Source organism: Tachypleus tridentatus, chromosome 12 (assembly GCF_004210375.1).
Source record: "Tachypleus tridentatus isolate NWPU-2018 chromosome 12, ASM421037v1, whole genome shotgun sequence".
In the NCBI taxonomy this organism is placed as follows: Eukaryota; Metazoa; Arthropoda; class Merostomata; order Xiphosura; family Limulidae; genus Tachypleus; species Tachypleus tridentatus.
In genome coordinates, this window is record NC_134836.1 from 89,596,218 (window position 1) to 89,609,246 (window position 13,029).

At 35.5% G+C, this 13,029-nt stretch overlaps 1 protein-coding gene across 1 annotated transcript; it reads right to left on the reverse strand.

Moving 5' to 3' along the window:
• Positions 1-294: 294 nt before the first annotated feature.
• Positions 295-4,419, reverse strand: LOC143233955 (uncharacterized). The gene has a single exon (XM_076470888.1). The coding sequence runs from the start codon at positions 4,236-4,238 to the stop codon at positions 1,002-1,004; it is 3,237 nt and encodes a 1,078-aa protein (XP_076327003.1). The 5' UTR covers positions 4,239-4,419; the 3' UTR covers positions 295-1,001.
• Between the last annotated feature and the right edge of the window lie 8,610 nt (positions 4,420-13,029).

Genomic DNA, 13,029 nt, shown 5'->3' on the forward strand with positions numbered 1-13,029 from the left:
TCAAGAAAATTAAATTTGATAATTTTGGCCACACCTCAGTATGAATAAAGTACGAGGTATAATTGATTACGATTTAAAGCATTACACTATAGCACCTATATAATCGGAGTTAAGGGATAAAGTAAAAAAAATAAATCACTTTAAATTTTTATTTGTAGCGTGTGTTATTCTTAGTATTACGTATAACCACTAGATGACAGCACAAACATAAATGTTTAAAACAAATTTTTATAATGATGGAAAACTGATTTCACAACGTTAAATTGTTTTCGACTGATTTATATGAGGCTGCAATTACTCTAGCTATCGAACCGTAAGATAAACAATATATCAGTGAAGGTTTAGGAAAGTTAAAATTATCTTCATTTTGATTTTTTGCTCTTTGTTTTTGTTGTTCCCCTACTAGAATTTAAAGTACTTGAAGATCAGTCAGGGATTGACTAGGAACAGCACTCTATGTTATTATTATTATTATTTGTATAACATCTTTGACAGGTCGTTTTGTCTTTGTATGCTAGCCTATCTTCTATTAACACACATCACAGTTTTACACAATTAAATAATATGGCATTATATATTGGTTAATTATTATGTAAACTAAAAATTAGAACAAAACAAGTGCTTAATACTACATTGAACAAATGTATTTTATGAAGTCAGCTCATAGGCCTTATTTTCAAGACGTTTTTACGAATATTGTTGACACGTTGATAATTCAAACATGTTAATCGTAGCCTAGACGGGTCACAGTAAATTAGCACAGACATTTATTGAATACAACTCACAAATGAACTCATATAAAAGAACAAAAGTTTAGATTATACACCAAGCTGCTCTTTTGTCAACATTAATTAAAGTCCACAAAAACAACAGTACACGTAGTAGAAAAGTGAGGTAGTTGTATATGGAAGTTTTGATATAAAGTCATAGTGCAGTAAAAGACCATATTTGTATATATATATTATATATATTTCACAATAATACCACCACTTTTATAAATTTCACTCATGAGCAGACCGAGCAATGTGTAGAAAAAACGAAACTTTGTCCTTGTTCTGTTGGCCACACATGTTGCACGTAAAGGGGTCTTGGTAGCCATGATAACCCATGTGTACGGTGTACATAACACAGTCTTGGAAGGCCATATCGCAGTAGCTACAAGTGTAAGCATCTTGCCATCTGGACTTTATTTCTTCACTTCTGGAGCTGGGCCTTTCGGTTTCATTTTCCTCAGAAGATTGAAGAGTTTGAAGGGGTGGACATAGGGATCTCTCTGGGATGCTACTAGTCATAGCAAAGTTATGATACGGAAAACTGAAGTAGGGACCAGGCGAGGTTATCACATTTCTGTTGTGCGTTGCATTTAGTCCATTACATCCAAAGAATAAAGACGACATCTGCCGAGGATACGAAATGGGCTGATTGATCACCCTGGCAATTTCCAAAGGCTTGACTGAAATTGGCCTATTTATTCCAACCACTTCTGATAAAGTGGTGATTTTAGAAACTGGTCGAACAGACTCTATTAGAGATGACGTCTTCTCTTCTGATATTTGTTTGGATTGAAGGTTTTTTGGATGAAGTGGTGGAGGAGAATCGTTACCATTGTACGGTTTGTAGGTAGGTACTGAGATCACATTTATGTTATCTGAGGGATTCCGTGAAATGGATTCTTTTGATATCCAAGCTGTCAGACATTTGTCATCTTCTATGCCGTCATCCATGTCCATTTCCTGTTTGGAACAGTACTTCTCCTCAATAGTAAATTGGAAGCGTTCTAACTTTACAGCCTTCCCTTTTCTGCGATTACGAGGAGTAGGAGATGGAATCTGTAACTGAGTGGAGGTGGGAAGATTCGTTGTATTAAGAGATTCATTAGATGAAGTTGTTTGGGAAAGATCTTGAGGAGAAGAATGGGATGGGGGCTGCAAAGAGCTCCTCTGTTGTGCACTTGAATGAGGAGAAACTAGCTGTGAATTAACAGTCTGGGAAATAGCTGAATGTGGAGTAGGTAAGCAAGACAAGTAGCCAGGTACCGGGAAAGATTGGGCATGTGTGTAAACAGTTTGTGTTTGTGACAAAGTGGAATAAAATGTTGAATTCGAAGTATCTGGGAAAGAGCTGGTTTGCTGAAGTTTTGTAGAACTATTATAACTGCTCAAATCCAGAGGAAAGTGAATATCTGGTTTAAACACAGAAGGTTCGTTTGGAAAGAGGAATGTTCCAGAAGGCAGCTGAGCCTGCTGGATAGGAGTAGTTACTAACTGACCATTCTGTTGATTGGTCAATATGGAAGAAGCGGAAGTGGGACTGTTATTTACCCGAGACAGAGGGGAAGGCACCTTTGATTTGCTGATTTCAGAAGAGAACACTGGCATTGAAATAATCTTAGTCAAGTCTTCTGCTAAAGGATTTGAAACACAAAGTGTTTTTTTCCCGAGTTTTTTGCTATTTTCGTAACTTGGTTTATGATCGTCTTTCTGGAGTTCTCGGTCACTTTTAATATCTTCTGCACTCTGCATTCCATTTATCTTATGCTGAGCCTGTATTTGCTTCAGGGTTTCTGAAGTAATACCATACAGTTTGCACAGGTCTTCGTTCTCCATAGCTATGTGCAAAAGCATGTGTTTGCTAAATAAGTCTTTAACTTCTGTAGTGAAATCACACATGTTACACTTCCAGTTACTTGAACTAGCCTCACAGGGGCTAGGCCATTTAATTTCTGATTTGGTAGCTGATGTTGGAGATGACCCATTTGGGTGTGGTAATGTTTTGTGCAATGAAGGTGAACATATAAATAGTTTTGTATTAGGGCCAGTCATAACTTGAGGAGGATACATAAATGGAAGACCCAGGGAAGAAGGCATTACTGTAGGCATGCTAGGGTAAGTGACAGTTGATTGTGCTATAGAAGGCGGCATATAAGCAGTGGAGAACACTGGGCTCTGATGCGATGATGGAGGATATTGCTGGTCATCTGTTTTCTGTTTCTTCGACCTTGGTCCTCGACGGGTTCCATATACATCTATGACTGGATAAGGATTCGGAGTTCCATCAATATTCAGAACTGTAGCAGGTTTATGTATGTATTTCCGCAAGTGAAGCTTAAGACTGTGGCAATACTTGGTTGCATAGGAACAATCGGCACACTTATACTGGTAGATGTTGGAGTGGGATTTCATGTGGCTGCTTAGCATGGATTTGTTTACACAGCTGTAGTTGCACTTTGAGCACTTAAAAGGTTTGGAACCAAAGTGGTTCCGGAGATGATATTCCAGATGATGCTTGTACTCAGTTACAAAAGGACACTTGGGACAGTTAAGGAGTTTCTCGGTTTTGATATGTGATTTACTATGTTCCCAGAAGAGGGTCTTTGTTACAGAAACGAAGTTACATTGTTTGCAACGATAATGGCGAACTTTTCCAGATGGTATCCTAGAGGGATTGTTTGAACCTAAATCACTGAGGCTTTCTTCCTTTCTTGGGACTCGCTTTCCATTCCAATTACCCTGTGAGACTTCTGAGTGAAGATCGTTTACATGAAACTTAAGGCTGCCCTCGGTCTTACAAATATAATCACAAAATGGGCATTTATAATCAAAGTGGGTGTTCAAGTGACAATTAAAGTGAAATTTGGAGGCTGCGGAATAGCTACACAAATGACATTGGTACACTTCTCCAGGTACCCCATCTTTACCCAAAGAGGAGAGAGTCCCAGTGACCCCATCTTTGCCCAAGGAGGAGGAAGCCCCAGTGACCCCATCCTTACATAAGGAGGAGGGAGTCCCATCTTCGCTGCCATTGACAGGAGCTGAGATATTGGTTGGTGTAAGGGTAACTGTAGAGAAGTCAAGTTTCGAGACAAGCAAGGTGTTCTTCTCTAGCACATTCTGAAGCTGACCCAATGGATCTGAGTGCTCATCTTCGTTTCTGATGTCGTTAGATTCGTTACTGAAGGAGTTTCCGTCAGTCTCCTCTTCGTAAGATAAATAATCTCCATCGTAGCCATCATGATGTCTTTCTCTGTCATCGCTGTTATCTGCTTCTGTAAATTCTTTGGATAAAGTTGGTGAGATCACACCAAAACCGCCGTCTGGTGGAGTGACTGGAGACTGTTTTTCTTGATTTAGGTATTTTTTTTGCTTTTCGCTCTCAGAGTGACATCTGTCTTCTTGAAACTCTCTGTTATACGCTGTATTTGACTTCAGCGGCTCTTCCAGCTGAGATGGAGCTGCCATCAACGTTTCGAATGAAATGGCATAAATGGTCTAATAGTCAATGAGGATTAAATCAAAGTTTACGACATACCTTTTCATTGTTGAACGAAGTGTCCAGCTGCTACACCCTGACATGTTCACATTAATTTTAATCACTCTTAGTTTTGTTGGTTGTTTCTTCTACACTTGTATTCATTTTCAAACTATTTTTTTTAAAAAGACAAGGCAAGAAAACCTAAAATAAATAAATAAATAAATTGCTTCAGGAAATGAATGAATATTAAACTTAAAAAACTACAACTCAAAAGTAATATAATATCAGCTAACGTATATAAAAAGTCGTTATTTTCGTTTAATACATGTGAGTCATATTCACCTGTTATGTTATATATCTATACTGTAAATTAGTTTATGATTTAGTAAAAACGCGATTACTGATTCGTACACAACTTTATAATTGGTCTTTTTACTTCGATTCCTTAATACGACTAAAGAGAAATTACACACAAAAAAATAAGTTAAGCCTAAGTCAAACCTGTACTGCTGATAAACCACAGTTATTTACGAAAACTTGTGCGTACAAAAACTAAGTGTCACAAGAAAACAGTTTAAGATTCACTTAAAAAACACATTAGATAACTCTCTCTATATATATATATTCTATATTTGAACCATAAGCGTTCATCACAAAAGTTCAATTGCGACAGTAAGAAGGTTTCTCACTTTGGACTTTCTTGAAATTATGGAAATCTTCGAAAAAGCTACAACCTCAAACAACCACGCTATCAATGTCTGTAGCGACTTAGGTCTTACATTTTAAGTTTGTTTGCATGAAAAGTCGTTAAACTCTTGTTTATTCTGGCTACGGTAAACATGAGCCTGGACAAAGGCCACCACGTGCTTGCCCACCTACTGGTCTCAGCTAAGGGCAGACAGGCCACTGTTTCTAAAGGTCTTACGTCTTGCACTAGATCGATAAAAGCTAGAAAATTTGATGAAAACAGCTTAATTTCATTCGAAGTGTTTGTTTATGATTCCTTACGTAAATAGTTTACTAATTCTGTAAGAATCTGGACTTTCTTTAGTGAAGAAACAACATTATCCAAATATTTTTGTAATGTTGAAATTTGAAAGATAATAGATACATTCAGCAAACGTAAAAGTAGTTAAGTGTTAGCCAAAACAAAAATGGTTATAATCTCTGTATGTCAATGAACAACAACAACAAAAAATCATTTATGTTTCACATTAATTTTAATGTGGCAGAAATCTCGTTAAAACTGATTGAAAAATGAACGTAAGATTTATAGCTCCATTGTAAATGTTTTACATACCTGGATAACAATAACTAAAAAAGATAACCTTAAGGTTTATTTCGACATTCCAAACTAACAGTGAAATATTGCCAGAGAAATTAATGTAAACAAGAGTTGCTGTTAAGGCGTTTACTATCAGTCTTGAACCAGATGTGGTCTGTTATTTAGCATCCCAATCTGAAGGTCCACGATTTACCTCCCGTTACTACAAAATCGCAACCTGCACTTTAGAACCACGGCTGTGTTATAAGAATGATAGTTAAACTTCATATCGATTATAAGAGCCCAGTAATTGGCAATAGGAGATGCTTACTCGCTTGCTGTCTTTTCACTAGTCTATCAGTTTAAGACTGGTGACGGCTAGCGCTGATACTCTTTGTGTAATCTAAAATTACCAAAATCTACTAGCTTTTATGAAAACTCAAAGTGAATCAGTTGGCAGTTCGTCTGTCATCATATTTCGAATTCGAATACAGAAAACACTTTATGAAGTTCATTCACTACAGCTGTTAGATATACCTATACTTCTTCTAGTTCAGGGTAATACCGCATACAAACGTTATGTGAAAGGCGATATTAATTAAATTTAAATATATTAAGTACAACTACACAATCAAGTTTTGAGGTGTTATCACGGAGAGAAGCTGTGTTAGCGAGTGTTGCACGGAACTGTGATGTTTTGATATGGGTTACAAAAACAAATTTAACGAACTTTCTTTATGTTCTGTAAATTATATATATAAAAACGGCTGGTATGAGTACAGAAAGCACTATGTAGAGGAGCGAACAGCGTTTCGACCTTCTTCGGTCATCGTCATGGTTCACAAAGAAAGAAAGAGGTAACTGACCGATAGCTGACCACATGTTTGAAGGGGTTTGTGTAACTGAGTGTAGAAATGTAGAGGGCGTGCTTAGATGCTGGATATATTTATTATAGGTATAAAGGTATTCCTTTGTATTGGTTTATTTTGGGCTTGAGTTGTATAAATAAGGCTTCTTTAATTTTGCGTTTGTTTATGTTTATTTCTTTATTTAGTATTTGGGTGTTTTCTATGGTTATGTTGTGTTTATTTGATTTGCAGTGTTTGAAAACGTGTGAAGGTGACATTTTGCGTTGTTAAAGAAGGAACTGACATATTCTCCACAACTAGACCTAACGAGATGGATTTTCGTAAGTTTTATGTTGTTGATTTTTGTCATACTTTTTTCTGTAGATCATACTTTTCAGTTGAGTCATATATTACAGTACAACAAACTCAGATGTTTCTGAAAATTACTGCATTAAGAATGCAGAATAGTATTTTCAAATATCTCTAATCAGAGAAGACATAAATCTTTACATCGGCTCTATCAAGAGACTCATAATAATACACTAGCCCCATATGGTGATTGATCTTAATCTTTAAACAGTTGCCTCAAATCTTCATCTTATTCATAATGAAAGCATTACAGTCTAGCCCCATTATTATGTTTTACTGACGAAAACCCAACAAGTTTTTGATTAACTAAAGCGAACCACAGTTTGAAACTGAAAGTCCGTCTTTACTGTGCTTCACAAGAAATAAGCATTAAATATTTCTCTCTTAAATTCATGAGAGACTATCTACTCTTAAAAGACGGAATACTTGAAGTTATACGTTAAATTTGTTAATATACTTAGATATAAAAATGGACTTCAACTAATGATTACTGTTTATAATTAAATAACACAAAAATATAGAAATCTGCTTTCATAGCTCTCAGCAAATATTATAACAATTACAACGCCGTTAAAGTTTGATGAAACGAATCTTTAGAATTATCAAAATACACCTGCTTTTGATTATTTCCCAATGTTACTGCTCGAAAGGTTAGAATATACATCAGTTATAAAAAAACAGCAACTGATGTATATAACAAAAACTCTAAATACAGTTTCACCAGCGCATGCGTAATTAACCACCCAGTCTCTCCCTCTCTTTTTTTTTTTTTTTTCCAAGTGCTCTGAAGTGTTCCTAAAACAGCTCTGGCGATATTAGAGCCACTTTGAAGAATTTGCTTACCAAGTTCTAAGATAGAGGGGAGGTTTAAAACCTGTTTCATTATAACCCAAATTGTGGTTGAGGTAGATAAGAAACAGAAAACGTTGCGTTACTTCTTTAATATTAAATAAATAATAAAAAAGCGAATTCGCCAAACTTGAATTACAACTGAAGAGTTCTTTACAAGCTAGGTAGCACATTAGACAAAACCTGTTCCAACCATCATACTAGGCAAAACACGTCCCATACATCCTTCTTACCAAAGTACCTTCCATTTATTGAACGAAACGGTTGTCACGTGTCTGGACATTTTCACTACTACACTTTTATTAGTTAATGGTCGACTATCCTAGCTCTAGCCATTTGATGGTGCAAAATTTAGCATATTCTAATTAAATAGCTCAGTCTGGATGACTAGGAAAATGTACCAATTAAAGATCTCAAATTATTGTCTGACCAAGTTTTGTCACGTGATTACAAAATTAAGGGAACTTCCTGTTTTTGTAAAGAACATAAATTTTGTACTTGTGTCAACACGTGCTTACCAGCCAAAGTGCAATGATGAGCTCCATTATACTGTACTCCGCATCTAATTGAAATGGCATTTCTTTTGTACCATGTGCTAACTTAGACTTATGTTGTTTTGTGCTGTAATAAATAGCCTAATACTCCATTTTATACCCTTCTCGTACTTTGGTGGCCATAGTAATGACAACCTTTACTGATGAAAAATTACATATGAAACTGATCCACAGCTACAACTATGAATGCAACGGTTTATATAATGACACTTCAATACGAGTATGAACTTAAGGGTCCGTATAAGAGTTATGAATTTATATTCGGAGGACTTCAGATTATTGTAGTTTTAAAGGACAGCCGAACAATGGAGTGCTCTTAACTATACGCTTCCTAAGTAGAGATTACGTTAAGTAAAAGACTTTGAACGTCAACAAAATGTATGCGTGACGTCACCAGGATCTACAGCAGCCATTTTGAAGGTAAGTTGCTAGACGTAAGATCATTTTTTTTAAAAAAAAAAAACTGTTGGGTATGAATAGATTTGTTTGGAGTCAGTCACAAAGCTACACATTGAGTTATCTGTGCTCTGCTCACCACGGGTATCAAAACCCAGGTTCTAGCATTGTAAGTCTGCGGACATACCGCTACGTCACTGGGGGTCACTTGTCAGTTGAACCAAACTAATAAAGCAAAGTTTACGGAAATATATACATATGTATTTATCAGATGTCTATTGTTAATACTAAGTTATGTTTCATGATACCATAACATTGTCCAAGGCACAAACATTGGTATGTTAATATTTATAACGATAATTTTCGCAATATTATTTCGTATATTCTACAATTTCGTTTTCAAGTTTTTAATTTTCTACTCTAAAATGAAATCATAGAATGTCTCCAGTTTTTTTTAAATATATTTTTTTCTTTTAAATCACAAGCCTGGAATAAAAGCCATTGGATTAGAAAAAAAAAAAAAAAAAAGCAGTAAAACAGAATTGCAAGCAGGTGTGTTATTTGGGAAGGCAATAGGAGGTACCTCCCCCCTTTTCCAGGTTCGGGGCAGTATTTGTGAGACATTTCTAGCTAGGCTAGATTAACACATATACCTAAGTTACAACACCGTAGTACAAGGTCCTGTAATGTGTGTGTGGGGTCGAGGTCAATTTTCTTTGCCCTCAAGATTTTTCGTGAAATAACGCTCCTACTTGCGAGCCCCTTCCCCCAGTGGTACAGTGAAATATCTGCGGTTTTGCAACCCTAAAACCTGTTTGAAACCCGTGGTGGCCATAGCACAGAGCTCCTTGTGTAACTTGGTTATTAGCTTCAAACAAACACAATTTCTCCCTATTTGCAATTATTTCTAAAATTATATCGCTTAATTTCTCCATCGGAAATAAACAGCTAGCTTAATATACATTGTAAAATGTATTTTATGTGTATAAAGTGTGTGAGTTTCTTATAGCAAAGCCACATCTGTATCCACAGAGGGGAATTGATCCCCTGATTTTAGCGTTGTAAATTCGTAGACTTATCGCTGTCCTAGGGGACTATGTGTATATATTTTAGCATAGTAGGAAAGCAGTCACCTTCCCACAACTGTTTGCAAGCAATGAAGGGGGATACATATGTGAGAATGGCAAACCGAGGTTGAGACTGGTAGACGTTGTATCCCCACCGCAATGTGGGTTCTACTTCCGCAGTCACCTCCAAAACCACATTTATATCCCAAATTATAGCCCGTACCTTGGGGAACTTTTCGATTTGTGCATTATTTTTATTTTTGTTTATAACAAACTACAATTAGTCAGAGGTTTGGATTTATTATTTTTAACGCAGTCCTTCGTTTTGATCTTGTTTTATTTTACCTGACTGTTGAGTTTTAAAATTCTTTCTCTCCCCCTCTCTCTCTTTATATATATATATATATGTAAATACAATTTATTATTTTAACTCAAAAACAAGCCGAAACAAAAATAAACAAAAAACGCTGCATCAGTTGAAAAGATCCCAGGGTACAAGCTACTGATAATAGGTGTATTCCCACCGCTATGTGGGTCCGACATTCTAAGTCACCTCCAAAACCTTGAGTACATTTTATAATCCCATATTGTAGCGTGTATCCTGGGATCTTTACAATTGATCCAGCGTTGTTTGTTTAATTTGTTTTTGTTTCGGCTTGATTTTGATTTAAAATAATAAATTATATAATTAGTCAGAGATTTGTATTTGTACATGTATAATGCCGTATTAGGAATATAATATAAGCCGATAACATTTTTGAGGCACATTTGTAATAATTTCAGAGACCTATATTATTGTTACCTAAAATTAAAGCTTTCTAAAATTGAAAAAAATCTATACCAAATGTTCATAATAACACCATTATTGTTATTGTAAAAACAGGGCGAAGAAACTGAAAAAAACAACAAAAACAAAATTCTTATTACTAGTGACTGAAAATTGTCCGGAGTTAAATGTTGTGTTTTAGTTATCTTTTGAACACAGAATAGAACTCTACAGGTTTATACTACACACTTTTTAACTCGTAATGAAAATCAACGAAGAGATTACGTATGTTAAAAACAAACAAAAACTGAATGGATAAGAAACTGTTAATATAATCTTCAAACTAACCTCTTTAGTTGAATGCGATACATGTGCATATAAATTATTAGTTAATATTGGGCTGATGCTAAGATTACGACAGGGTTAAAGTCATCAAAAAATATTGTATTTATTTGTTACTAAGAGCCATATTTTAAAAGTGCATCACAACTCCACCCTTTATGTAGTTAAGTTGGTACTTTGAACTTTATAATAGACTGAGGCCGAAATTTGGTGTACTCGGGTGGTTCCTGGCCCGTTACTGAAAAAAGAAAAAACGCTCTGCAGGTTGGGGACGAGGGTGCACTATAAGAGTGACATCAAAATCATACTATTTAATTTTAAAAAAGTTGTTTAAAGTTGCTGTTGACTAGCTGTACCCCTCTATCCTACCAGTTTATAATTAGGGAAAACGCTAAGCGCTGATAGTCCTCAAGTAGGTAGCTTTGTGAGAAAAATTCTGAAGAAAAAACGCAAAACGAACAAACTTTTTGTATAGCTCAATTTTATGATACTTCTCTCTGTTTTCTTTTATAAGTTATTTTTGTACGTCTCCTGTAATGGGAAAAATGGAGTTCAACAGTTGACTATATTTAATAGCATTGATACTAGCATACACACACCCAAGCATAATATATCAATAATGACGTTACAATATCTTTCCCACCCCATTCCTTATGGACAAACCAGAAGATACATCCAAAGCACGTCATAATTTAAGTAAACAGCAAATCAAAAATATGTGCGCATGTTAGCAAAGCCTGTACTATCTTATGTTTAAAGGTCAAAGGTTCATCTAGATCTGCACAAACATCCCTGGCCTAAAAAGAAGACGGAGAGAAAAAAAACGAACTCTGTTAACAAGTATTCATTCAGAACCTCGCTACACACGAAGTTCTTTTAGTTTTTCCTCAAATTCCACTTTTTGACGGTGTATGGATAAACAGAAGCAGATGGTGGTGTATGTCGAGCTGGCGCGTAGCGAGATTTTTGACACCACACACTACATTGGCTGTCGTGAAAGGACACCAGCAGAGTGAATTGGACGGTCATGATTTATTGGGTAATAAAACCATCCGAGCGGCAGCTGCCCTAACGATGAACTAAATTGGACTGGCCATGCGTTGTCCACCATTCCTCTGAATGATCTTTTTTTTCCGGTTCTGAAACATCAGAAAGGATTATATAGAGAAACACATACTGCTTGCTGACTAAGTGCGAAGATGACCCACAATGTGGATAATATTCAGCATGATAACGTTACGTTAACTTTTCTTAAAGACGTGGCGACTGAACGTCAAGTAGTGATTCTTTTCGATCTGGTGGAACATCGTGTACACATACGAAATTATGAAGATAGTAGTTAAAAATCAGAGGAGAATAAGAAAAACAAAAAACATCTGCAGCAGCTATTAGCCAGTCAGTAGGATAACAGCTAAACACATTTTTTGTCTTTACTGTTTCAGAGAATGGCGTACTAGATGACAAAATTTTATGTTGTTTTAGTCCTGCTGAAACTGAACAATGAAAACGATTATTTCAATATTTGTATTGATTTTACAGAACAATTCTATACTGCGAACCTTGCAGTTGTTTTGTCCTCCTTTCTTCAATAAAGTTATGGATATGAGTACGACTGTCACTTTATTTTGAAACGATAGATACAGTGAATGGTACTAACCACTAAGGCGGTGGGTGGTGATGACTAGCTGCCTTCCATCTAGTCTTACACTGCTAAATTAGAGATGGCTAGCGCAGATAGCTCTTGTGTACCTTTGCGCGAAATTCAAAACAAACAAAACCAAGCTAACTACTGACCCTTGTGATACCGTTATATGGCTAATGAACTCCAAAATATTTTATCCAAATAACATTAAATATTTTAGTTGATTTTTTTCCCATATTCGAATGATGAGTAATTGTTCTGTTATCTTTTTGTTAATACCTATTTTAGCATATTCGAATGACGAGTTATTGTTCTGTAATCTTTTTGTTAATACCTATTTTAACATATTCGAATGATCAATAATGTTCTGTTATCTTTTTGTTAATACCTATTTTAACATATTCGAATGATCAATAATGTTCTGTTATCTTTTTGTTAATACCTATTTTAATTTCGTGTGTGTTATTTTACTCTAATTATATCTCACCAACAACAATAACAAAAAACAACAAACGTAAAACACTATAATATCTTCTGTAACTGCTAGGAGGCGTGTTTGTACTTGGTAATCATTAGTGGTTGTTACGTTTCAGGTGCTTATGGGAACAGATTGATAAAAAGACAAGTGGCATTTCTTGAATTACAGGTAAGAAATAAAATGTGTCATTAAAACAATCGCAA